The 26330-nt window shown below is 40.2% G+C and overlaps 1 protein-coding gene across 1 annotated transcript in view; it reads right to left on the reverse strand.

Annotated features, from left to right (window-relative positions):
- The window catches only part of TOX3 (TOX high mobility group box family member 3), a 105269-nt gene that overhangs the window by 25832 nt on the left and 53107 nt on the right, over window positions 1-26330 (reverse strand). Inside the window, exons 2-3 of the mRNA XM_059999174.1 lie at window positions 5795-5860; window positions 1249-1503 (exon numbers count right to left, since the gene is read on the reverse strand). Coding sequence (XP_059855157.1) covers window positions 1249-1503; window positions 5795-5860 — 321 coding nt within the window. The remainder of the gene's footprint in view (window positions 1-1248; window positions 1504-5794; window positions 5861-26330) is intronic.

The following is a 26330-nucleotide window of genomic DNA, read 5'->3' on the forward strand; positions in this document are numbered from 1 at the left end:
TATAGAGGAACAGAGGACAGAACCCTCCCTTCCAGTGTCAAAGGGACAAAAATGTAAGAAAGTTCACAGGAAACAATTATTTGTGATGGTGAAGAACGTTTATGAATACTTAATGACCATTTCCCGACTGTTCCCTGCATTCTTTTCTGACAAAAAAGTAAAAATAAAAACCCTGATGTTCAGCTCAGACACAAAAGATCACAGGCAAAGAAAATTATGTTGCCGCAATCCTATTTGGGAAAGTAATCTTATATTTCAGAGAGCACGCTGAATCTTTGCACTGCTAATCCACTACATATTCGGCAATCATCTGTTGTTATCTGGGGAATTAACAATGAAACCAATAAACATCGCTGGCATGGTCATAATGTGCACAGAAATATGTAAACAAGCAATAGGAATTGTTTTTGTTATACCAACACATCTGTTTCATTTTATCAGGGTTAAAAAAAAAGCCCTATAAACTATTAATCTTGTTTTAAAATGTCTGCCTAGTACCTCACCTAGATAGACACAAATGCATTACATACTATGGTAGAGAAGAAAAAAAAAACAATCCCAGCAGATGAGCTTAAAATACTTAAGCAGATTTACTCTGGTGATTGCTAACTATAATTGCACACTAAGAAAAACAGAACCAAAATTATTGCATTAGTAACCTTGGCTCTCTGGAGGGCCTTACTTGATGTTTACGACAATAAATACCACAATTAGGTATACTTCACACAATAACCTGCTCTATATTTTTCTCTGCTGGTTATAAGCAATTATTCTTTCTCCCTTTCTGTGTACCACAGTTTGATATTTCATCTCAGATAGGAGAAAATCATGTATCATAAACGTGATGCTTTGATCCAACAAATGCAAAAGACCCGGGCACTTGATAAGGGCTTCCATTTCTAAAAACTCTCCTGGGCAAACTTTCGACTCAAGTCCACCTCTCTGTCAAACCAAAGGCAAGGGGAGATGGGCTGCTTTCAAACCAATGAATCAGACTTCTCAGAAACTCATTTCAAACCAGAAGGATCTTGTTGGGTCCTCCTCTTTCAAGTCAACCAACCCAGCGCGCTCTTGTCCCACACCAGGGATTAATCCACTACCTGCATTTAAACGGCATTGGGAGGAACAATCCACACGTCCTCCGGTGGATAGGCACGAGCATGTTATGACACATGGGCTCTCAGATCTTTACCCTGAGAAGGACAAACGATAACTAAAACACTTTCAAGCAGTAAATTTGCTGCCTACCATATGCAACCCACTGCTATGAAGCACGCCATCTTGTTCCACGAGATTTCTTGAGATTGTAATGGAAGGAAGATCCAGGCTTTGAGGGGGAAACTGGGGCGTGAATTCACTTCCCTGGGAAGGCAACGGATCGCTGAGGCCTTGAAAAGGTAGAAGGACATCAGGCATGCCCAGAGCGGGGTCCGACTCTGGAGGTGGCGTGATCGGGGGTATTTCAAACTCCTCATCTCCGAGGCTTGGTGTATGGAACGTCTGCTAAAGGAAACAAAACACAGATATCTTCATATTCTCTTCCTATATCTTATTTCTCCTTGGAGGGAAAACGAAAGATTTCGCATGAAAATACTACAGAGCTAGGCCAAATATTGATTTCTCAAATGAAAATACCTTAAACACAGATTTCCATATATAAAATTTTGCTGATCATTCTGATTAAAGATTTGAGTCTCATTATCATATGATTTTAATGGAGTATCAGTATTAACAGTTTTTTAATGCGTACTTAATTAGCAACATCTGTCTTTGTTGTTAGTTGGAGCACCAGCGACATTAGATTTGGCTATATAACAAATTACCACTTTATTGATATGTTAGTGAAACGGCTCAAACGCTTACATTATCCACATGCTTCATCAAATGCTGACGATTTTGTGGAGCACACATACGACATTAATCCAGAAGTGAACATTACACATATTTACTTTCTGCCACAACATATAAAACAAGTGATATTGAATGTATGGTTTGCTTTTTAAATTTCCTTATTGGTATATCCTCAAGTGCAATGGATGCTTCCACGGAAATTGTTACTGTTTGTAATAAAGCATTTCATATAAGGATTATCAGAGTACATAGATCCACGGCTTTTATTTAAATTGTAAGGAGAGTTATTTTCTTTTATAGGAAGATTTTGATTTTGATATGTATTTATCAGAACACTTTTCTTCCAGTCTTCAGCTTTTTTTTTTTTTTTTTTGCGGTACGCGGGCCTCTCACCGTTATGGCCTCTCCCGTTGCGGAGCACAGGCTCCGGACACGCAGGCTCAGCGGCCATGGCTCACGGGCCCAGCCGCTCCGCGGCATGTGGGATCTTCCCGGACCGGGGCACGAACCCGTGTCCCCAGCATCGGCAGGCGGATTCCCAACCACTGTGCCACCAGGGAAGCCCCAGTCTTCAGCTTTTAAAGACCATAGAACGAGCATAGAGATATATTGATAGAAATGTTCTAATTCCATGGATGTTGCTCAATTACCTAGACATGTGTTACTTCTCAAGACCTAAGTAAATAATGCATTGTTTTCTTCACGGCTACTTAGATTCTCAAAGATAGTGTTTTCACATAGGGCCTTGGGATGCAAATCAGGGCTGCCTTGCTGAACCCCATGAATTGTCTTTCTTAAAATAGAACTTGGATTTTGTAGGGAGAAGGGTCAAGGTCTAGAATATTTTTTTTGTAGGGTGAAGGGCTTCAGGGACAGCTCAGATACTTTTTATTCCTAGCTCAGAGGGTCAACATTATAGTTCATTTATTACTAATAGCATTTTTTGAAGAATGAATTGGTACCACATAATTTGAATCTGTTGTAACTGGTTAAAAGAACTAATTAAGAGCTGAAAATCATCCTTCTTCAAGCTATCAATGATGATGTAACCTAAGAACCATCTGAGAGAAAATAGAAACAAACGCAAGGGGAAAAAAAAAACATTTCTTGCCTATAGAACCTGTCAACTACTATTTGTATCTCACCAGAAATAAAGAGGTCACAAGCTATGGGAGTTTATGGCAGACAATTGAACATCTTGAGGTTCTTAGCAGATTCAATAGATGCAAAACATTAGAGCATAATAACACATTTGAAAGCTAGAATGAAATATTAGATTTTCTGACATATTTATTCCAATAATGACCCCCCAAGGATGTCAATTTCTGACTGTGGTACCCCGAGTTCTCAAACACAAAGGGATGAATTGGCCACAAGCGTGGTTGGCTAATGAATGTAACCCTATGGCTGCATTTGCCGTTATTTTGGCACTAATGTGGTCTAGTAACAGATGCAACTGTAATTTGTGACTCATTTGCTACCCCATTACTGCTTAATGAAATCTAACATATCACATTAACAATACGGATAAACACTCATTCTTGATATGTGGCATTTGGCTGTTTTCATTACCACTGTAATTAACACTTGAAATATTATTTCAATAAATATTTAAAGTACTTTAAAAATGGTCAGGGTAATCATGACACAGACAGAAAACATAAAGCAAATGTGTGAATTTCAAACTCAGAGCATCCTGGTCCCCGTAGTGTTACCTACAGGGCGATACCTATGGGAAGGGGATCGGTTTCAGGCACACTTTCGACTTTACAGCATCAAACCTAAAGTCTTCCTGAATTAGTCTGTACTCGTTAAAATGTTAAAAAAACAAATAAATTTACTTTTAAGGCAGTGATTGGGAAATTAGGCACATACTATAACATAGTGCATTAACATTTACTTGGGCTTTATTTTTTGTTCAAGAAAAGATGTACAGTGAAATAATTATATAAGATTACTTCTTAAATTCTAACATGTCTTAAGTGAGGCAGTTCAAATTAAGGAGGTTGTCATTTTTATTTCTGTTAAGGAATAAAGAGAGATCTTACATATTGTGTGTTCCTCCAGTATATTTTTTAAAAGACAAATTAATTTTGAGCTAGAATTTAATATATTACTATTTCATAACCTGATAAAATAATACCATAATATTATATTATATAACTAAGAAAATGCTAAAATCTTAAATGACTTTTAAAGAGGGGTAATCCATTAAATATAAAGTTAAACATTCCTTAGAGAAAAGAGTCATCGCAACATTGGTTATCTGAGATAATAAAAATAACCAAGTACGCAGCAACCAAAGAAAAAGACATTGACTTTTGCAACTATGCCACATGACCACTATCAGATTAATCAGTTAGAGTTTATATGATTACTTTTTGCAGATATTGACTTTCCAGTGTTTACCTTGTACATGTTAAAGTAGTATGTACATGATTAAATACCATCTGTACTGAAATGTTCAAAACATTTGTTCCTTTTGATAAAAATGCAAATCTGGAGAACTGTTGTATCAACATATAACAGCCAATGTCTGACACGGTGAATTATCACAGCTGGAATTAAATTGTCTCTGAACAGCTGCTGGCAGTAGAGCTTTCATCAATGTTTGATTCAAATGGAGGGAAAAAAATCCTACAGAATGAAACATCATGTTGTCCTTACAGATGGGGTTTGTGCTCATTATCACAAACAACACAGCAGCCAGTGCCAAACAATATTCCCTTATCCAGGCAGCATCCTTGGTTAGAGAGATGATGGTCACTGCAAAAATGATTCATCTACGGATACCCTTAGTCCTCGATTCCCCAACTTTTTCTACTAATTTCTCCAAGTTAATTTCTTCCATACCACTTGCTTCCCTGTAACTGAGATCATTTACGAAGCCATTATGATTTTCATTCTCTGGGGTCAAGCTGGTCCAGTTTCCTATAGTTGAATGTATTTGGAAAATGAAGACTTTTTATTACAGGAATCACAAGAGGAAATGTTCCATTTGGACCAATTTCACTTCTGCTTGTGCTTGTTTTAAAATCTTAAATCTCACAGTCTACCATTTTTAAGAAACCATTTCTTTTTTTTTAAATTTGTATTGGAGTATAGCTGATTCACAATATTGTGTTACTTTCTGCTACACAGCAAAGTGAGGCAGTTATACATATACATATGTCGCTCTTTCTTGATCTAATCAAGATGGAGGCTGTTCTGGAGGGCAGGCCAATGAGACCAAGACAGCAGCCTTAAGTCACTAAGTAGGGAAGGGCAGTGAAAACAGCAACAAAAATATGTTTGTTCCATGGGCACTGGTAAACTGCAGACAAACTCAGAGCCACCATGGTGTTGCATTTCAAATCCATCGACTGATTTTCCTAGCTATAGCCGAGTCTTGGAGCATGCCCATTCATTCATTCATTCATTCAGTACATATTTATTGAGCAACTACTATGTGCCAGGCACCGTACTCGGGTATGGGAATCTAACAAAAACACTCATTTTACACCACTCTCACTGAAGACCCCAGAAATTGTAATACTGTTCTGCCACACTGTTCCCAAACCATGTCAACTTAATGAAATTATCCCCAGAGCTGTGTGAAGTTTAAATATTTTCTATTAGGAGTCCCTTCCATCCTAGTTTCCAAATATAGTTTGGATAGATATTCTATCCTTTCTTATATACTTACTTTTGCTTGCATCTATACTCTTTTCATCAAGAGATGTGTATGTGAATTACTAACGTTCCTAACAGCCTATGGACGAGTGATAAAGACTTGTCAGGTTATTTTCTTTTCCAATAGGTTTTTCTCGTTTTTCCTCCAAAGTCGTTACCTCGTGCCACGTAATAACAAGATAAATTCAATACTTGGCTTTTTCCTTCAAGCCTGTTAAATGATCTAAATAACACACAAAACATGAACAGATACATTAAGGCAGACACCTACCTCGCTGGCTGCAAAGAAAGCGTTGTTTGCTTCAGCCATATTCATGTAGTTATTGTTATTTCCAAACTGAAAGAAAACAGATCGTTTTATGTTAATATGCAACATCATAAAGAATTCTAGGGGTTTACTTACTGCTTAGATGGGATTTGGAAAGAATGTTGGTGTTGTGAGATAAAAGGGTGGTTTCACTCGGACCCAATGTGAACTGTGACAGATTTCAGAGCACTATGCTATATGCTGTCGGCTGGTTCCCTCAGAAAATAAAGCACCGAGTTAAGCTAACGCGATAATTCTAGAAAATAGTGTTGTTTCTCAACGAGACTAATAGCAAAGGGAGACAATTGTAAACATTTGGCCAACTGGTCACTAGTGGGTGTTGTTTATCGAACTGGCATTTGTCAGAGGTTAGCAGGAAACGAGTTTCCAAGAAAATCACCCTGACACATTTTTAAAGCATGTTGGGATTTCATAGCTTACTTTTCAAGAACAGATGTCACAAGTGTGGGTAGGTTAAAATGTGAATTAGAGTGAATAGAATTCAATTCCCAGGACTCAAATTCTATTTTCCCGTGAATGGGGTGTGGCATGAATATAAATAAATAATAAGACTAAAGAGTATTTTTTAAATCTCCAGGGTTTAAAACGATATCTATATCCATCAGAGCTGTTGAAAACAGTGGTATTTAATCTCTCAATGTAACATTAAGTGCAAAGAGGTTTAACATATAAGCGGGATCCTATGAACACAGCAATTTTTATTTAATTCCCTAACACAATAGCCCATTCAGGCCATCACAAATAAGACTGTATCAGCATTTCAGACATAAGCTCTTTCCTTCTAGAGACCTGTTATCAAAATATAAAACTTGGATTTTGGCAGAAACGTATTTTCAGGTTCAGATGGTCTAAGTAGGAACGTTTTGTTGCTTTAAACATTCTCTTATCAGTCTGGCAATGTGGAAAGGCTCTGTGAGCATAATTATCCGGAGCTATATTATTTTCATGATTTTTAAATGGTAAAAGAATGCCCTTCTTTTTATAAAGTGTATTATTTCCTTCCTTTCATGCATCAAATAACACATAGGTTTGGTCTCCACAGGGTGAAATGTATATCCATTCTCTATTATAAATAGAGCTAGTAATTATTTAAAGTAAAAGGCACAATTTTCCCAAAGAGATAGGTAAACAGATAGATACAAACACACAGATAAATACAGAGAATAAATATAGATACAGACACATAGATATGGAAGACCCACATAATCCTCCTCCCAATAAACCCACAAGCACTTATTTCTGGGAGGCTCTCATCCTCTGACTCTGAACCTGTAGGATTCGTTCACAGAAGCGGGACTGACACGCTGCACTTTCTCATATCAGGGATCCAAGAACCAAGCAGGATTTATACGGAAGGCTCTAAGGGTTCCAGAACGCTGTTATGGTCTACAGAAGCCAAATCCCACCCTGTAAAATCGCATCTAAATACATCCTCACACAATGAGCCCTCAGATTCATTTGGATAAGTATCTTTATAAGGATTTATGAAAGATGTATTTGTGGCGCTTAAGAAAGCCCTTTATCTAGTTTCTCTGAAGGCATGTGATATCAAAAACACATGGTGATGGCTTCACAAATGTATACTTATCTCCAAACTCATCAAGTTGTATACATGAAATATGTACAGTTTTTTTGTAGGTCCATGATACCTCAATGAAGTGTTTTAAAAATCATTTTAAAAGTAAAAAGAAACACGTGAGCAGGAGCATGAACACACACACACACACACACACACACGAACACACACACACACACACACACGAACACACACACACACACACACAGAGTTTTCCCCCATTTTTTTTTTTTTTTTTTTTGCGGTACGCGGGCCTCTCACTGCTGTGGCCTCTTCCGTTGCAGAGCACAGGCTCCGGAAGCGCAGGCTCAGCGGCCATGGCTCATGGGCCCAGCCGCTCGGCGGCACGTGGGATCTTCCCGGACAGGGGCACGAACCCGTGTCCTCTGCATCGGCAGGCGGACTCTCAACCACTGCGCCACCAGGGAAGCCTGATCTTGGAATTTTTGATGAATGAATGATTTTAGAATTACGATCTCGGGCCTCCATTTAGAATGTTCTTTTTGGAGATTTATGAGAACTTGGGCCACGATGTATATTCCGCATACCAATTCCTGACTCAAACCTCGGGAAAGCCTGTATCACAACTTTACTGTTATTTAAATGTAGGTTTTGTTGGGGAATTAGAAATCCATTTAAGGCAAACAGCTCATTATCAGCGAGCATTTTTTAAAGATTAAACTCACTTATTATCTAATAGCACCTAAAACAACAAAGAAAAATAAAATGGCTATTTAACGAAGGACCTAAACAATTCAAAAAACAAATTAAGCTTAGAGTGAAATAAGAACTGGGTTAGAAATCCTCTTCTGAACAGTTAGTATGCGAATGTAATTACTGAAGAAACCACAGCTAATCAGCTGTGAATTGTATCCATTAATTAGTATTTGCCCTGGAGAAATGAGAAAAATCAGTAACAACGCTGGCACGGTGGCGCACTGATGAGCCACGAGACGGCTCCCACCGTGGTTCCTCAAGCAGGTGGCTCCAGTGGTCCACGTAATTTGAAAAGCTCTCACCTGAAGTACTGAGCTGGAATTACAAAGCACTCCTCGAATATCTTTTGTATCTATATAAGGCCTTAATTAATGGCTTTTAACTTGGAAACACTCGGCGATCAGGCGGGAACAGCTATAAATCATTTCAAATGGAAGCAAAAGTTCCTATTCTGTTTGGGGTAAAATATCTCCTCTGCACAGATGGATTCAAACGTTGACTTGTTGCAATCATCTTTCTTCTGTGCAGTGGGCTGGGTCCGTGGTTTAGAGAGGAAGGGTGGTCAGAAAAAAAAAAAATACAGGATGCCCAGTTAAATTTCATTTTTAAATATACCACTTTTTATTTTAGTATAAGTATGTCCCTTGCAGTATTTGGGATTTACTTAAAGAAAAAAAATTATTCTTTATTTATGGGGGATTCAAATATAATTGCATGTTGTATGTTTTTATTTGCTAAATCTGGCCACCCGACTGCCATGGTGGACCTGATTGGGAAGAAAGGGATCCCACGTTTCCCTGGCTTTACCTTATCGAGTAATGCTAGCTTAATTTTATTTATTTTCTTTTAAAACATGACCTCTGAATCTTGTGTTGCTTGTTTCATGTAAGAATAGGTCCAATTCTGAGAGAAAAAGTGATCCTTTGGGGCAGATCTCTAATATAATGACCTCAGAACAGTTAACTTTAACTGAATTGTGTACAATTAAATTTATGTTCTAAGAGACCATGACATCGGTAAACACATTATATTACAAAAACCCTAGGTCCACGAGGGAAGGGACCTTAATTGCGTTCACTGCTGTCTCCCTCAGAACTAACAACAACGCCTGGCATGTGAGAAGCCCTCCACTATTTGTTGAAGGAAGGGAGAGAGGGAGAAAGGTCGATCGCATTTTAACTTCAATGTATCATAACCAACTAACTATCATAACCAACTAAATGGAGCAATTTTATCCCTTACTTTTTTTTTTTTTCGGTACGTGGGCCTCTCACTGTTGTGGCCTCTCCCGTTGTGGAGCACAGGCTCTGGATGCGCAGGCCCAGCGGCCATGGCTCACAGGCCCAGCCGCTCCACGGCATGTGGGATCTTCCCGGACTGGGGCATGAACCCGTGTCCCCTGCATCGGCAGATGAACTCTCAACCATTGCGCCACCAGGGAAGGCCTATCCCTTAGTTTTGTATGATGATAATGATAATAAGGGTTTACCCAGTGAAGTCCTCTACATAGTTTCATTTAACTTTCCAGAGTGGGACCAAATGTAATTTATTTTCCCAAGAACCAGTTAGAAAAACATAATTACTATCCCTATTTTACAGATGAACACACTGAGGCTTTTCGGGGTCAGGCAACTTGCCCAAAATCACAGATACAAGCAATGAAGTCTGACATCCCTCCTGCTGCATAATCTGTATCATTTAGGTTCCAATCACAGCAAAAAACTTGAATATTTCACTCAGTGATCAATTTCAAAACTTTATTTTTAACGATCTTACTCAAATCTTGAATTTCCCAGAGGGTATCTCATTTACTAAGTCTAGTAAAACGTTCCTCAAGAAAAGGGTTCCAAAGTCAATAAGTCTGGGAAAGGCTGCGGATCACCGCCCTCTCTTGGATGAGTCACAGTACTCGCTGTAAAGTTAAAGGCTCTGAGAAGTCCTGCAGTTCACTCTTCAGCAAATATTTCTATGCCTACAACATGCAAGACACTGGAGACAAAATGACACAAAAGACAGCAACGTTCCTACTTGGACACACCTGACTCTTCTTTAAGTGGGAGACGGTAAACTTCCCTCCCAGGTTCGCTGTGGAGCGCTTCCTTTTCGTTTCCCCCACGACACCTTGTGGGAACACACTCTGGGAAACCTTGTTCCAAATCCTTTATTGACAGTACTTTCTTACTCTCCCTGGATCCTTCTTATAAAAGCTAATATCGTAGTTTTGCACCATGGTAAAATTTACGCATTTTGCGAATCAACTAAATGCGAATTTCAACATTATGTGATTCTAAGTCACCTAAATTTGGCCTATTTCCAAACTTTTTCGATGGTAGCTCTCCACTGATGTTCCTTCCAGGACCCCCTACCCAATGATATAAGGTTCTTCTACGCGATTCTAAGTCACCTTAATTTAGCCTATTTCCAAACTTTTTCGATGGTAACTCTCCACTGATGTTCCTTGCAGGATCCCCTACCCAATGATATAAGGTTCTTCTATGCGATTTCAAGAGTCAGAACAAAATATTTCAAATAAATTAAATGAAACTCAGGTGAAACAGAGAGTTAACCACTCTAAAGAGCATTTAAAAACATTATGAAAGAAATAGGCCAATTCCAAGTGTTTTAAAGACCTCATATATATTGGGAAATGGTCACTGTGAGGCAGGGGCATTTATGAGGTGCTCTGGTGATGATCGGTCCTTTCCAATTTGATAGGCTCTAATAGGTGTGATCCCCAAAGATACATTCCCAAAAGATATAATTATAAAGCAGTGCTAAAACAATTACTCTGCGTGTCGAACTTCTGTATCTTAATAATTTCACAAAAGAACATCTTCATTGTACTTGGAGGTAGGTTTGCTTTCACTGCTTGATGAGTAATTATAGCTTTGGCAAATACAATTTATGAAGTACATCAATTAAAAAGGAGCATTGCAGGATTAAAAAAAAAATTATTAAAGACCATCGTGTTTGTGGCCTGACGAGCCATGTGAAATGCCAAAGTAAATTAATGGAGATTGTTAAGTCTAGCTCGTCCAGCAAAAGGCTTGGAAGACAGTGAAACAGCAGACAATAACCCATCTGTAATCGCAAGACGAAGACTTCAGCCTGATGAGTCCACACAACATCATTTTCACTGAAATTATTTTGACACCCATGTGAAGAATTGTATGGGCTTCTAATAAGGCAGCATTAACTACAGGGTATAAACAGCTAAACGGCACAAATTTAATCCTAAAAAAAAAAAAAAAAGATAATCCTTTGAATTCTCTTTTCTTTTTTCCCATTAGATTTGTTAGCAGACACCATCCAATTTGATGCCTCAGTAAGGACATCTGTCAAGTTGCTTACACGAATGAACTGTGCCATCATGGATCAAGTGTGCCAAGCATGGTCACATGATAGAGAAGGCTGCACTGCTAAGCTCACACACTCTCGAAGCCTCTGTTAACTGCCCCGTGGAAAAGAACTTACCGGACGTAATCAAGTTTTAACCATTTTCAGCAGTGGTAATCTGTTTCAAGATAGAAAGCCCAGAAGAGTGAACACAAGCCCAATATGGTGAATGATAATACTACTGATGATGATCAGAGGTAAATGTGGAGGGCCATACCAGGAAACGGAGAATGACTCGGTCAATAAAGTCAGTCTGTACCAAAGGTTAGGGGGTCAACAATAGGCTAGAAACAAAAAACTGCAAACAATGGACTATGAGGTATAATTAGCAGAAGAACAGACATACATATACACACATAATTCTGCTAATTATACAATTATATATTGAGAGAATTATGCACACACATATATACAATTATACACACTTACATATATACATATGCACACATACGTTAACAGGTTCAAGTACAAAGCAAGATTTTTTTTTAAAGAAATAAACTTTCAAAAATATTATTTACCTTTGCATACACTAGAAACTCCTAGATAATTATCTCCCAAGCACCGGACTCACATATACAATTGCCCACAGCACTTCCCCTTGGTTGTCAATAGGCATCTCAATCATGTGAGCAAAACTGAATTCCTCATCCTCTCCCCCAACCACTCCACCCGCAGCCTCTCCTCATCTCCTTTGATGGGGAAGTGACTCAGTTCCGGTGATTCAGGCCAAAAATCATCCTTGAATCTAGTCTTTCTCTCTCCCTTCCCTCATCAAGTCATCAAAGGACTCTGTTGGCTCATCTTTCCAATTATATCCAAAGCTGACCGCTTGCCACCCCTCCGCAGGATTCAGGCAGGCCCCAGCCGTCCGTTCCCTCCTGCATCCCTGCTGCAGCCTCCTGGCAGGTCCCGCTGGCTCTGCCATGCTCCCACCACAGTCTATTCTCAGCACAGAGCCAAAGAAATCCTTTGAAAATCCAAGGCAGATCACATCGCTCCTCTGCTCAAAACTTTGCAATGGCTGCTCATTCACCCAAGGGAAGAAGCCCAAGTCTGTACAATGGCCCCATTTCTTCTCTGACCTTTGCCAGTGTTCTCTCCCCTTGATTATCCTACCCTAGCCCTGCCGGCCTCCTTGATGTTGCTTCAAGACCCGGACACATTCCTGTCTCAGGGCCTTTGCACTGGCTGTTTCCTGTGCCCAGACTGTTGTCCTTCCAAGTGTCCCCATGGCTTGCTCACTTCCCTCCTTTTGAGTCTTTTCTCAAATGTCACCTTCTCTCTGACCACGTATAAAATTTCTTTGCAGCCCTCCTCCACCTCTAGAACTCTACCCTTCTTTCCCTACTTGATTTTTTCCATAACACTTTTCAACATATTTCTTGTCTTTCTTCCCCACTAGATTGTAAACTTAATAAGAATGTGTTATCTGTTGTTTACACTGATGTCCCAGTGCCAAGAAGAGTGTTTGATAAATAGTAGGCGTTCAATAAATCTCAATTGAATGAACAAACAGATGAATTAATTTCTAGATGTGAAATGATGGTACGTAGAATTGTCCTCCAAGCCAAGCAGGGCACAGAATAAGCACTTGAAATTCAGATAAAGAGGAGAAACCAAGCATCTGTTACCACAGGTCCCTCCAAAACCCACGCTTATGGGGAAAAAGTGGTAATAGGAAGAATTATACATTCTAATAAAATGAATATTTGAAACACTAGAGATACTTAGCTTGAAAAAAATGCTTTATTCTAGCAAATGCACTTACCCTTTTCTAGAAAAGATAAAGAGGCCTTGGAGTGGTAAGGATGGATGCCTTCAGTGGCCAAAACCAAGCTGCAGTGAAAAAAGGGGCAAAAAGAAAAGAGAAAGCCAACAATCTAACATCACTGGGGCAAGAATCTGAGCATTAAATTTGATAGTTGATTTTTTTCTCATTGAAAAAAATCCTGGTTTTTGAAATTTTTGCTTTGTAGTCTAGGTCCGAGTTTCTCAAAGTGTGGTGCTAGGGACCACGGAATAAGCAGATGCCTGGTAACGGTGCAGATGACCTGATCCCCACCGTGGATTTACTATATCAGAATCTCTAGGCAGCAGGTACTTAAAAATCTGTATTTTTTTTTTACGGGCTTCTCAGGAACTCTAAAATACACTCATACTTGAAAACGATGAGCCTGATTAATTTTAGGCTAATGGGTAGAAATTTCTTTTTTAAAAAAACCTTTCCGTATACTGGATGTTGATCTTCCCGAAATGCTGATATAGCACAGGCTGTAGTGTTTAGAGTAATAAAGGCTTCGTTCAATTATTTACAATCTCTTATTACCTTTCTTGCTTAGAGGAAAAAGTAATCACTTGTGAGGTGACCCCCCCCCCTCCCCTCCCCTCATGACCAGAAGGACTGAAACATCCTAACTTGGACCAAGTAGGAAATGCAAGTTCACTGTTAGATTTTTCAACACGTTCTGTGGACCCACACAAGAAACAACAATGCCTAAACATATGGACTCTACCCAAACAGGGAGGCCTTTGGATTTTCATGATCTGGACACATTTGAGTCTGTGAATTGCATAGCCATCTGGACTAATTAGAAGTAGTAAGAAAAAAAAAAGAAAGAAAAAAAAGTCCCAACAACTTCTGAAACCCAACTGCACTTGTTTAATATCAGAAAAACAAATATAAGTAGGGGAGAGGGTATTAAGCTTCTCAAATCAAGTTTTCTTTTTAGCAAATATGGAGCAATCTTTGGGACTGGCCCAGCAACCGAGCATCACCAACATTCAGAAAATAGGAAAAGGGCTGATTTTCCTTAAATACACACCAAAAGGGGCCAAATATACTGTGGAGTGACCGTGCCTTTTGTGTAATTATAGTTTATCTCACTTCCTCCCAAAAGCCTTACCAACACTTCAGTGAGTACCTATTAGATGCTAACTAAAAGGATATGGTTGGGGCTAAAAATAGTTACCAACCGAAGGGCCAGGTCAGTGAGTGACACGACAAATGGTCTGCAAGTTTAGGAGACGGAATCAAAAGGGAATGGCCTTTCCGAGGAACACGTCTTGAACCAAGGAAGAAGGCATTAGGAGGGGGTGTCCCAGGCAGAGAGGATGGGGTGAGCGAAGCTGCAGACCTCAGTGTGTACTGGCTTCTTTCCAGGAACAAACAGAGACCTATCTGGCTGCAGGGGAGGGGTAGGTATGGAGGGAAGGTGGGGTCAGCTGGGAGAGATGGTCTGCAGCCAGGCTCTGGAGGGCCTTGAAGGACAGTCTAAGTATGTTGAAATGCACTGAACAGGAAGGTCCAGGAAGGATTTTGTTGGAGGGAAGAGGTAGCCAGAGAGATGTAAAGCCCGCCCCTGAGCACATAGCTAGTGGGAGGTGTGCAAGATTGGAAAGACAGAAGCTGGGAGACCAGTTAACACGGCAAGCCTGGCGCCAAGTTGCAGATGCCAAGACTGGGCAGAGGCAATAGAAGGAAGAATGAAATACAGACAGCACTTTGAGATCACGAGTCAGACTAACCGGCTTTGTGCTCCAATCCTGCCGAGCTAGTTATGGGATGGTAGGCAAGTTACCGAGCTCATCTTAAGGACAAGTTCAAACCCCAGCTGGGCTACTTGCTAGCCATGTAATTGTGCACAAGCTAGTTAGCCTCTGTGGCCTTCAGTTTTCCCATCTCTACTGCTGGGATAAGAATACCATTTGCCTCATCCGGGGAGTTCTGAGAACTAAATGGGTTAAAGCACAAAAAGCCCCCTTTTCTATCTGTACTCATGGCTAAGGTGACATTTCAAAGAGTCTTGCAGAAACCAAAACAGACCAAGCATAGCTGTTTTACAAACTGCTGTGGCTTATATGACAGCATAGGAGGGTGTTACTACCTAAAGAACTCCAATGGCTTCACAGTGATATTCAGAGTAAAATCCTTACTCCTCCTGTCCATGGGCTACAAGTTCCCACATGATCTGGCTGCTGGTTCCTTCTCCAAACTCCCGCCTAAGAGGGTCACTCTCGCCCGCTCAGCTCCAGGCGCTCTGCCCCAGCTGTTCCTCACTCCCTTCTCCAGGCCGGCGCCCTGCTGCCCTTCCTGCCTGGACTGCTCTCCCCTCTGTCATTAGTTTATGTAGGTTTCTGCCTAATGTCCCTCCCCAGGTCAGTTTAGCTACAATGGCACATACACCCCCATCCTCGGTCTTTTGTCTATTCCCTTGCTTTATGTCCCTTCACAGGACTTGTCACTGCCTGACTTCACCCCATTTGGTTGTCTGTCTCTCATCTTACTAGAACGGAGTCCGTGGTGACAAGGAGTTCGTCTGGTTCCACGTGGTTTCCTCTGGTCCCAGTGTAAGTATGGCTGCCCCCAGCAAGTATCAGTATTATCAGTGGAATGCATGAGTCAATGAATGAGCCAGAAAGATCCAAGTTCAAGTCCCAGCTTTACCACTTACATGCTGGGTATCATCAGGTATATTGCTTCATGTTACCTCTCTGAGCTTCTGCTTCCCCATTTTTTTTTTTTTTTTGCAGTACGCGGGCCTCTCCCTGTTGTGGCCTCTCCCGTTGCGGAGCACAGGCTCTGGACGTGCAGGCTCAGCGGCCATGGCTCACGGGCCCAGCTGCTCCGCGGCATGTGGGATCTTCCCGGACCGGGGCACGAAGCCGTGTCCCCTGCATCGGCAGGTGGACTCTCAACCGCTGCGCCACCAGGGAAGCCCCGTTTCCTCATTTCTAAGGAGGAAAGGATAGAACTTTGTGGGACTGGGCTACGTAAGGAGAAGTAACGTAAGACAAAGCCCCCAGCAAAGGGTCTTATATGGAAGAGACACATGATTTGAAAAAAAAACACACAAAAAAGTTGAGAGTGAAGAGCCTAGAAAGGTAGGAATTTGGTAATGTGGGAAAAATAAATGGATCATTGAAACATTTTATGCAATATTTATTAAGTGCCTACAATATAGAAGACAGTAGATATTAGGTAAAAAATATGTGAATAAGACTCAGTTTCTACCCAAGAAGAGCTTTAATGGAAAAGATAGGTAGGACGCCACATGACAGGTGCTGCACTAGAGATATAAGCAAGCACTCCCCCCCTGGAAAGTCAGCAGAAGTTTTCAAATAAGAGGAGCCATTTAAATGGGGGTCTTGAAGGATGTGTAGGAACTTGCCTATGAGACAAGAGCATTCTGGTAGAGAAAACTACTTGTCATAAAGTTGGCCTGGCAGACAAAGAAACGGGGATGCATGCATTCTTGGCAGAGAGGACAGAGGGAGAGTAGATATGGGAACCAGTAAGTACAGACTGCTCTCTGGAGAGGTTTAGCTCAGACATGCTGTATGGATAAAAGGCCACTTGCAGATGTTTGCAAGTAGAGGAAAGACAGAAGACAGAGGAGAAGGAATATCAGCCGACAATAAGCAGAAGAAAAGTTTCAGAGTGTAACTTGCAGAAGGTAAAAATAATGTTTTTTCTGTGTGTCTTCCATCGTATTTGACAAACTGTGGGCATCTTTTTTATAATGATAGCAACTTGTAAATTAGACGTGCTTGGTCTGTTTTGGTTTCTTGAAAAGTACTGAAATTTTTTCTGTTTCTTTAATTTTGTATCTGAATGAGATGATGAATGTTCCCGAAACTTATTGTGGTAATCATTTCATAATGTAAGTCAAATCATTACACTGCACACCTTAAACTTATACCATGCTGTACGTCAATTATATCTCAATAAAACCGAAAGAAAAAAAAAGAAAACAACACCTTGGAAAAGCCTTCCTTGGCACCACCTTGCCCACCCCTGGCTGCACTGGATTCTCTTCTTCCAAGCTCTGAGGCAACCTGTACATCACTGTGCTAAAATGACCCATTTTCATATCTCCCTCGAGGGCAGGGGCTGTATGTGACCCACTGGCCATTGCAGCACCATGGCCTGGCCCACAGGAAATACTCAACTGATATGGCCTCAGTATCAACTCAGGGGTCCTTGCAATTGGCAGCTTCGGTGTGTAGCTAAGCCATTATATTTTTGGGCACATGACTCAGTCCACTTCAAATTCAGGTGAACCACTGTGAGGGTTTGCCAAAGCACTGCCAAGTCTTAAAACAAAATAGAAATGGAAAGTCATCTAAGATAAAATCTGAGTTATTTTCCTTGTACTGCCAGACTTTGTAGTTCACGCTGCAATCAAAAGACTAAGGACCTCAGAGACTTTCCACTGAAAGCAAACTTTCAGGTCTCTAATGACATGACATATTTATACTGAATACCTTCAATCAGTCTCCCGGGCCTTGCTTCTCACACAACCCTATGAAATTTCAAATGTAAAAACGGAACCACACATTAAGCAAAATGTTCCTCAGTATTTTTAAATGAAAACATTTCAACTAATTACAGCATTTCTCTAGTTCAGTAACCAAACTCTACCAACCAAAGGTAAAACAACGTGTTCTCTAATTTCAATCAATCCCTCTAATTATGAGTTAGTACGAATTCCGTCAAAACATCAATGATTTTCTACATTGTCTTCCACTCTTTGATCGCTAAAGTATAAAATTTAATGCTCCTAAACTGTGTCATATCATGTCTGGGTGCCTAAAACAAATATACTCATATAGAGATGCAGATAAAGCTATAGATATACAGATACAAATACACAGATATACGGATCAGTGGTTCCCAACCAGGGGCAATTTTGCCCCCCAGGGGATATGTGATCCTGACTGGAGAGAGTTTTTATTGTCGTGACCAGAGTGTCTGGCATCTAGTGGGTAAAAGCCAGGGATGTTGCTAAACATCCTGCAATGCACTGAGCAGCTCCTGCATCAAAAAATTATCCCATCCAAAAGGCTAATAGTGCCAAGACTGAGAAATCCTGATACAGATCAGTTCATACGTTAAGCATAAACAAAAGCTATTTAAAGTATTTTAAAATACGTATTACAGGATTATTGCTTCTACACTCTCCAAACACAATCAGTGTTCTTTCTTCAAGTGGGCATTATGCTGATTTTGGATATATCTACTTATAAGATTATTGACTGCAATTAAGGATTATCTTAAATGTATTTCAAATATGTATCAACTAGTTGGTTGTCAACTCTGAAGCTTTCCATTTATATAAATACTCAGTTGCGTGTTTCTTCCCTGTTTTGAATAAGTCAAGAAGTAGAAATAGTTTGAGACGTTATTCTAAGGCTAACATTTTAAAAAGAGCAATAAACCTCTAAATTCTTCCCGAAGAATGATAAGTGACTTAATGTGTTTATTTTCCAGTCTCAGTCATATTTGTTACACCAAATATTGGAAGCCCGCTGAACTCAAAAATCATCAATGATAAGAGTTGGGCCAGCACACATAATACATAATCATTTAAATCAAACAGGATTACATATGATGTCTATAAATGTCTATTAATTCACATCTATCCTTTCCAAAAGCTTAAGAACAAGTCTCAGATACTTGATAAGAAATTATAAGAGTGTACGGGAACTCTGTTTCTGTTCTGGCTACGGAAGCATGTCAAGGCTAGTGCTTTACAGTGTAGGGTTGGGAGTTTTCGCTCACACTGCAAGAATATCTTGATTACATACATTTTTCTGTGATTTTATGATTGCCTGAATTCTGCAGGGACAACTTTTTACCAGATGGGCGATCGTATAGCTTTCATTAGTTCTCTGTATCTTACCAGTTATGTTTGCTTATTTATCTAAAACCTTTTACTAGGAAAGGGCTCACACGAGACTCTAAATCCCACTTCTGATAAGGTCTTGGGGCAGGAGGGAGGGAAATTACATTCCTCCCAAACAGCTATCCCGAAATCCGTAACTTAAGATTTTATACCTTATATTTATTTTTAAAGGAGGTTCCCCCCCACTTCTAGGCCTATATTTCAATTCGTTTGAGTATGAGGCTAATGGATTTTTAAACATAATCATAAAATAAAATCCCTTCAAAGTAGGAACTGTTGGCTTTCATCTTGAAGACAAATAATGGAATTCAGTCAAGATGTCAGTGTTAATCTGGTGTATAACTCAAACTTATTTTAGCATTTTACATAAAATAACCATGAATTTAAGTATCCCTAAATAAGGGAAGCATTTTATTCTTGGAATCCCAAACAGTCGTTGTACACCAGTACATTCAAGATTACCTTAACATTTCTTTGCATGAATTTAAAAAGATGTGATTATACAGCAATTTATAAGCAGCTATTCTTAAATCATATATCAAATTTTACTCACTTCAGCAAAATCCAAATTCTATTCCAGAAGAGTGACTCAACTATATGAAGGCAAATTATATCAAGTTGTAAAGGCAAAAGTTACCCCAAGGGAGGTAAGACATGTAAAAATCTTAAAACAATCACAAAGGGCTATTAGCTAGGCTGCATGTTAAACTAAAAACAGTATGTGCATCCTATCTAAAAATGTACTCATTCTCCTGCTAGCCACAGTTAAAATGCAACCTATTAGGGGAGGAAATTTTTGCTCAGAAACTTCTTAAAAAAGACAAGCTAGGGGGCTTCCCTGGTGGCGCAGTGGTTGAGTCTGCCTGCCGATGCAGGGGACACGGGTTCGTGCCCCGGTCCGGGAGGATCCCACATGCCGTGGAGTGGCTAGGCCCGTGAGCCATGGCCGCTGAGCCTGCGCGTCCAGAGCCTGTGCTCCGCAACGGGAGAGGCCACAGAGGCCCGCGTACCGCAAAAAAAAAAAGAAAAAAAAAGGTTAATGTTGAAAATAAACCCTGTATAATAGGGCCCCTGGGATAAGGAACAGATTCCGTGAGGGATGTCCATCTGGCACTGGCCACGAGCTGTTCCCTTCACTGTGCTGTCTAAACACTCCATACACAAAATAAGTGCTCACAGAAAGACCATGCCCCCCAAAACTACACCTACCGCCCAAACTGTTTCACTTTCATCATGTTTTAATGACTTTCATCAGATTATAAAGAGGTGAAGCTGAATATCCTAATGAACAACTAGGGGGGAAAGGTACATATAAAAGGGAAACTCTCAACATAAAAGATGATGCTTCTACATGGGAAAATAAACCCTCCAGAGATAACAGGAAACGTATTCTATTAAGTCAAAGTTCTTGACCCTTGCACTGACCAGAAAAGAAGGGCTGACAAAACACCAAGTGTTCATCTCATTCTGGCATTGAACAACTATCAACTCCCTGCACGTGCCTTTCGAAAACAAGAGCTACAAGGAAACCCTCACCTGCTTTCTCTCCACTTGTTGGGCAAAAGTTTTTAAAGTTGCTTCCCCTACTAGTCAGGGCACTTTTTAATACAAGGAAGGTAACTTTACCAAAGAGACAAGATTTAATTTCTAATGGCAGAACCTGAAGTGGATGCTGTAGATGGCCATCTGGAACTGTATCAAGTGTTGATTTGGGACAGATATTAACCACGAATGCTCCCCCTGGTCTTGAGAAATCTGAATGATGGAAGGTCCAGATAACAACATGGAGTTTTACAAAGTAGCAGTTGTACTGAAGTAGAAAACATATCTTTGACGATAAGCACAACCGTCACATATTTTAAATGGAGCCTAACAGTCATTAAACCTTACGAACTCCAACAGTTCATAACTCCATTAGCTAAACAAGGTCTTCCCAAGAATGATACTGCATCAAATATAAACATTCTAGAAAGGCTGTATGTCGTGGATTTTATTTTAAACAATTCTAAAGTGGTTTTAATGTCGTAGGATAATGGTCCTGGTTTAATAGAAAACCATGCTTCAAAACCATATACAGTGTGAAATAATTTTTTCTTTTTTTTTGTGCTTTCTAAAGTTAGCACCTACTAGTTCTGTAATCAGAGAAACTATATATTTTCAATGGAACTGCTCCCAAGAAGGATTTCTTTAATCTCTATCAGCACAAAGCACATAATAAATAAAAATATTGAAAAGCAGAAACAGCAATAATCAATTTTTACTGTTCATTCATTTACTCATTCTTGCAACAAATATATTCTGAGAACATCTATGTGCCAGGGAGTTTGCTTAAATACTGAGAATATGACATGAGCCAAAAATGATGGTTCCTGACTCCGTGGAACATATAGTCTGGAGAAGAGAGATAAGATAGCAATTAAATGATTACAGAAATATTTGGTAAGACTTCACCTGGGAAGTATGCCTTGAAGAAGGACACAGGGTACAGAATGGATTACAATAGATGCTAGTAGACCAGAAGGAAGATATTGCAACAGACGAGATGAGAGGTGATAGTAGCATTAACTAAGGTGGGAATGGTGGGGGTAGGGAAGTGAAGATGGGGAAAGTTGAGGAGTGGATGGAATCCAGGGATTTCCCCTGGACTCCATAATGAGTTGAGAGGGGTGAGGGAGAAGGGGCTGCTATCAAGGAAGATGGCTAGGTTTGGGGCTCGTGTAACTGGAGGGTTGGCAGTGCCATTCATCCAAACAGAGGAAGCGGAACAGAATCAGACTTGGGGATGGGGGGTGGGCTGAATCATGGGTGCATTTTAAATGTGTTGAGATTGAGGGACCCAGAAACATCTGTAGTTTTATAATAGGCAAGAACAAGCGACTCCATATTAGATCTGTTCTACGGCCTGTGCTTCGTCATGCTGGCTCTGCACCTTTTGTAAAAAAAAAAAGTTGCCTACAGCCTGCAATATACAGGATAGCCTAGTCTCAGGGCTCTGACCTTTAAGAGTCCATTCATATAGAGATAAAAAGTTGCAGAACAGAGAATAGCATTTGGTCTGTTGGAGGTTTACAGGAACATGTGACCTGACCTGTATGGACAGCTACAAGAACAAAGGATTCCGAAACCAAGAAGTCTGCAACAACTAATCACACCTCTCCCTCACCTTGCCTTTAAAAGTGCTTTGCTGAAACCCTTAGAGGAGTGCAAGGTTTTTTGGGCACAAGCCACCTGTCTCCTTGCATGGCCCTGCAATAAACCTTTTCCTGCTCTAAACTCCGATGTTCAGGTATCGTTTGGCCTCACTGTGCATTGGGCACACGAACTTGTGTTTGGTAACAACTGGGATTGAGGGACCAAGAAACATCTGTAGTTTATGGGAAAGGTCTGGAATAGAGAGAATTTTTTGTGAGAATCTTTGTAAGACTCACAGGTGCAGATGTTCAGTGAAGCCATGAACATGAATGGCACTGGGAGGAGAAGAGGCCTAGAACAGAACCTTGAGCAACTCCAATATTTAAAGTCCAGGATGTTGACTCAGCAAAGGAGCCTGTGAAAGCGTGGCGAGGGTTGTAGAAGTGCAGCCTAGAGAGAGTGGCGTTCCCAACGTCAAGAGAAACTACAGTAAGAAGAGAGGAACTGGCCCTGTTAAATACTGCGAAAACTTAATTTCAACGTCTGTTGGATTTAGTGACACCAAGACACTTTGCTGTTCACAAAAGGCACTTAGCAGAAAGATAAGGAAGGGGTAGTACCAGCTGCCCTCAAGGGGTTGTGAAGACAATATAGACACGCAGGCAATGACATGGAACCACGTCCAAAAGAAACTCTAATACTCAACTCCAGTTTTGGTGGGAGAAGAGAACAGTGGAGAAGCAAGAGGGAAGGTTGTGGCTACAGAGGATTTTACTGATATAAAGAAAATATGATGAAACTTATTTAATGTTTTAAATCAATGTTGTAATAAACAAATGAACAAATAAGTAAATAAATGTGACGAATGCCTACCCTGCAATCTTGATTTATTATGGGAGAAAAAATAATAAGCATTATGCTCTTAGCATATAAATTATCCCTCAATAGATAAACAGAGTCCAAAAACATCTTTAAAGGAAAAACCCTTAGAACAAAGGGACAAAAAAGATTTTCTTATAATAAAGCAGAAGATGTATTTTCTGGGATTAGTGAAAAAGCCTTGTTTGCCAATGATCTGGAAGAGCTGTATGGCCCAGAAACTGTTGGTTTCGGGCCATGATAAGCACACGGCAGTGCCATGCCTTACCTCTCCACCTCACATCCCTCCCCACCGGAGCAGCTGAGTCATAGATGAAAGAAAAGGAAAAAGGAAGACATCCGCTTCATCACGAGTGGTGGCAAAAGGGAGAAAAATGAGCTTTCCCAATACCCTTTCACAGCTACGAAATGTCATATGTTAAAAGGTATTGTAGATTGATTTCACCGCAGTACTTAATTCTAAAATAGGGGCAGCTCAAAATGAAACATACATGTAATGGAGCGAGAAATACTTCCTCTCTCCAGTTTTATTCACCCACACCCTTTAAAGATGAGGAATTATCCAGATGTGTTCAGAAGGAAAGGACAATCTAGAAGACACAGGGTTAAAGGGATTGCTTCTATCTCTAGGACAACAAGTTTGGAAGCCTGAAACTGCCACTGTCACATTATCTTCTCAATATTGTTTTAAAAACAAGAGAATCAGACTAGATTTTGTAGTTAAAGTTAAGGAATGAAATATTAACTGGAAATTGGAGGAAATTTCTAATAAATTTGAAACCACTTCTCACAAAGCAATTTGGTTGTGATAAATGTGGATGTTGGGGCCCTTTACAACTCACAGTTTGCCTATGAAGCCATCAATATGAATTCTTACAAGTCTGTAATTTTTGGAACCAAAAACTTAGCGACTAATAGAGAAAAGTAAAATTTCCTCCAGATTCTGATATGTATAGCGAAATTCAGAAAGCATGCCATTTGCAGCAACATGGATGGACCTAGAGATGATCATATCAAGTGAAGTAAGTCAGACAGAGGAAGACAAATATTATAGGATATCACTATATGTGGAATCTAAAAAATAGTACAAATGAACTATTTACGAAACAGAAACACCCTCACAGACATAGAAAACAAACTTATGGTCACCAAAGGGGAAGGAGTGGGGGAGGGATAAATTGGGAGTATGGGATTAACAGATGCACACTACCATATAGAAAACAGATAAACGATAAGGGTTTACTATAAAGCACAGGGAACTATATTCACTATCTTGTAATAAACTATAATGGAAAAGAATCGAAAAAAATGTAGATATATACATGTATGTGTGTAACTGAATCACTTTGCTATACACCTGAAATTAACACTATACTCCAATAATTAAAAAGAAAAAGAATGAAATTCATCCACCTTGAATCTTCCGCCCTTCATCTGAGGTCCTGTGAGCTCTATTAAGCAAGCAAAAGATAAACTTCCAGGTCCCCGAACTTGAAAATGAGTAACTAACTGTACTTTCTCCATCTGTAGCCTCCTGGTATATATTTTCTTTCTTGAATACATCCCACTCTTTCCCAGCTTCAGGCCACCTCCTCCATTTGAAACGCTGCTTCACTCCACCCCCATCCCAACATAACCCTGCCCCCAGCTAATGGCCTCCTGTTGAAATTCCATGCTTTCATCAAGATGCAGTGCAAACACCTCCTCTCCTCCAGGATTCTTCCCAGCTCAGGCTACCAGAGTTGCTGTCTCTTTCTTTGGAATCTTCAAAGCCCTTCTTCCCATCTCTTTTATGATGCTCAGCATGTGCTGATAATGACGAATTCTTCCTATGCTTTATCCCACCACCCACATCTCCTACCACACTGGAAGGTCCTTAAGGGCAAGGACCATCTTGTCCCCTCCGACTCTTTTGCAAGACAAGCTGCCTACAATGCGTTATCCATAGAAGAGACACAATAAGTATTTGGATTTACTTTTTCACTCTGACATGAACTTTTTTTCTTTTTTTTTAGTGGAAGAGAAAATATCAACTGAAGAGAAAGAAAACCAGGGTCACAAAAGTAAAGCATAACAAGGAAAAGGGATTCGAATCTTGACATATTACTTGGGTCCCAAGAAACAGACTCCCCCAAATTGTCTGCAGATCTACAAAGACTGACTCATTTATTCAACAAATGTGTACAGAGCCTTCATTACAGAATACACACACACAAAGGACTATGGAAACACGAGCACCAAAAATATGTATCTCCCAATAGGTATGATCTCTATATTATTAGGTTTCTGATCTCAGCAGAGCCCCTGCAAACACTCAGCAATCCCTTGTAACTGCTGATCCATTTCCCAGAGCATTTCTGCTGAACCTCTCCCCTCCCCTCCAGCTCTCAGCCAACCCTCACCTACTCCTCCACTAGAGAACTTTGTCCCTTACCAAAGAAAGCAGAGGTCCTCAACTGAATTCTTCAACTGTCTACGCCAAACCAGCACCTCAAATCATCCTTTTCCTTCCTTTGCCAAGGAGAACGTGTTCTTCTGCCTCTACTCTACGTCCCATTCCCATCTAGACTGACTCTATCAATTTACCTCTCGTTTGATTCTTAACTTTTCCCACTGCACTGCTTCCTCCCTAGACTTATAAAAATATTAATCCTTGGGGGGAAGGGGAACCAAAGACCACTGAGACCACTGAGCCCCTCTCAAATTAATCTCCTCCCCTCCCCGCCATCCCCACCAACCCAGATTCCACCTCCACACTTTGATCTTTCATTCACTCCTAAGGCTTCAATCTGTCTTCTTTTATTTAATGAACCGCTGTTGTTGAGTCTACTACCATGGACTCCTGGCCACTTCCCTGTAGTATCTCTGTCTCAAATAATCACTTTCCCTCCTCTGACACTTTCAACCATTCCCTTTATGAAAGAGTATTTTTCATTTGGAAACTGTGACTCTCCGCCAGTTTTCTTATCCCCCTGAAGATTTCTCAGTTTCTTAACACATGCTCTGATAATTCATCACGTCCAATGCATCAGCCACCACCAACACTCTCCAAGCTAAATATCTATCATTGTACTGAGTTGCAGTTTTCCAATTC

This window comes from Delphinus delphis, chromosome 20 (genome assembly GCF_949987515.2).
Source record: "Delphinus delphis chromosome 20, mDelDel1.2, whole genome shotgun sequence".
NCBI classification, from domain to species: domain Eukaryota; kingdom Metazoa; phylum Chordata; class Mammalia; order Artiodactyla; family Delphinidae; genus Delphinus; species Delphinus delphis.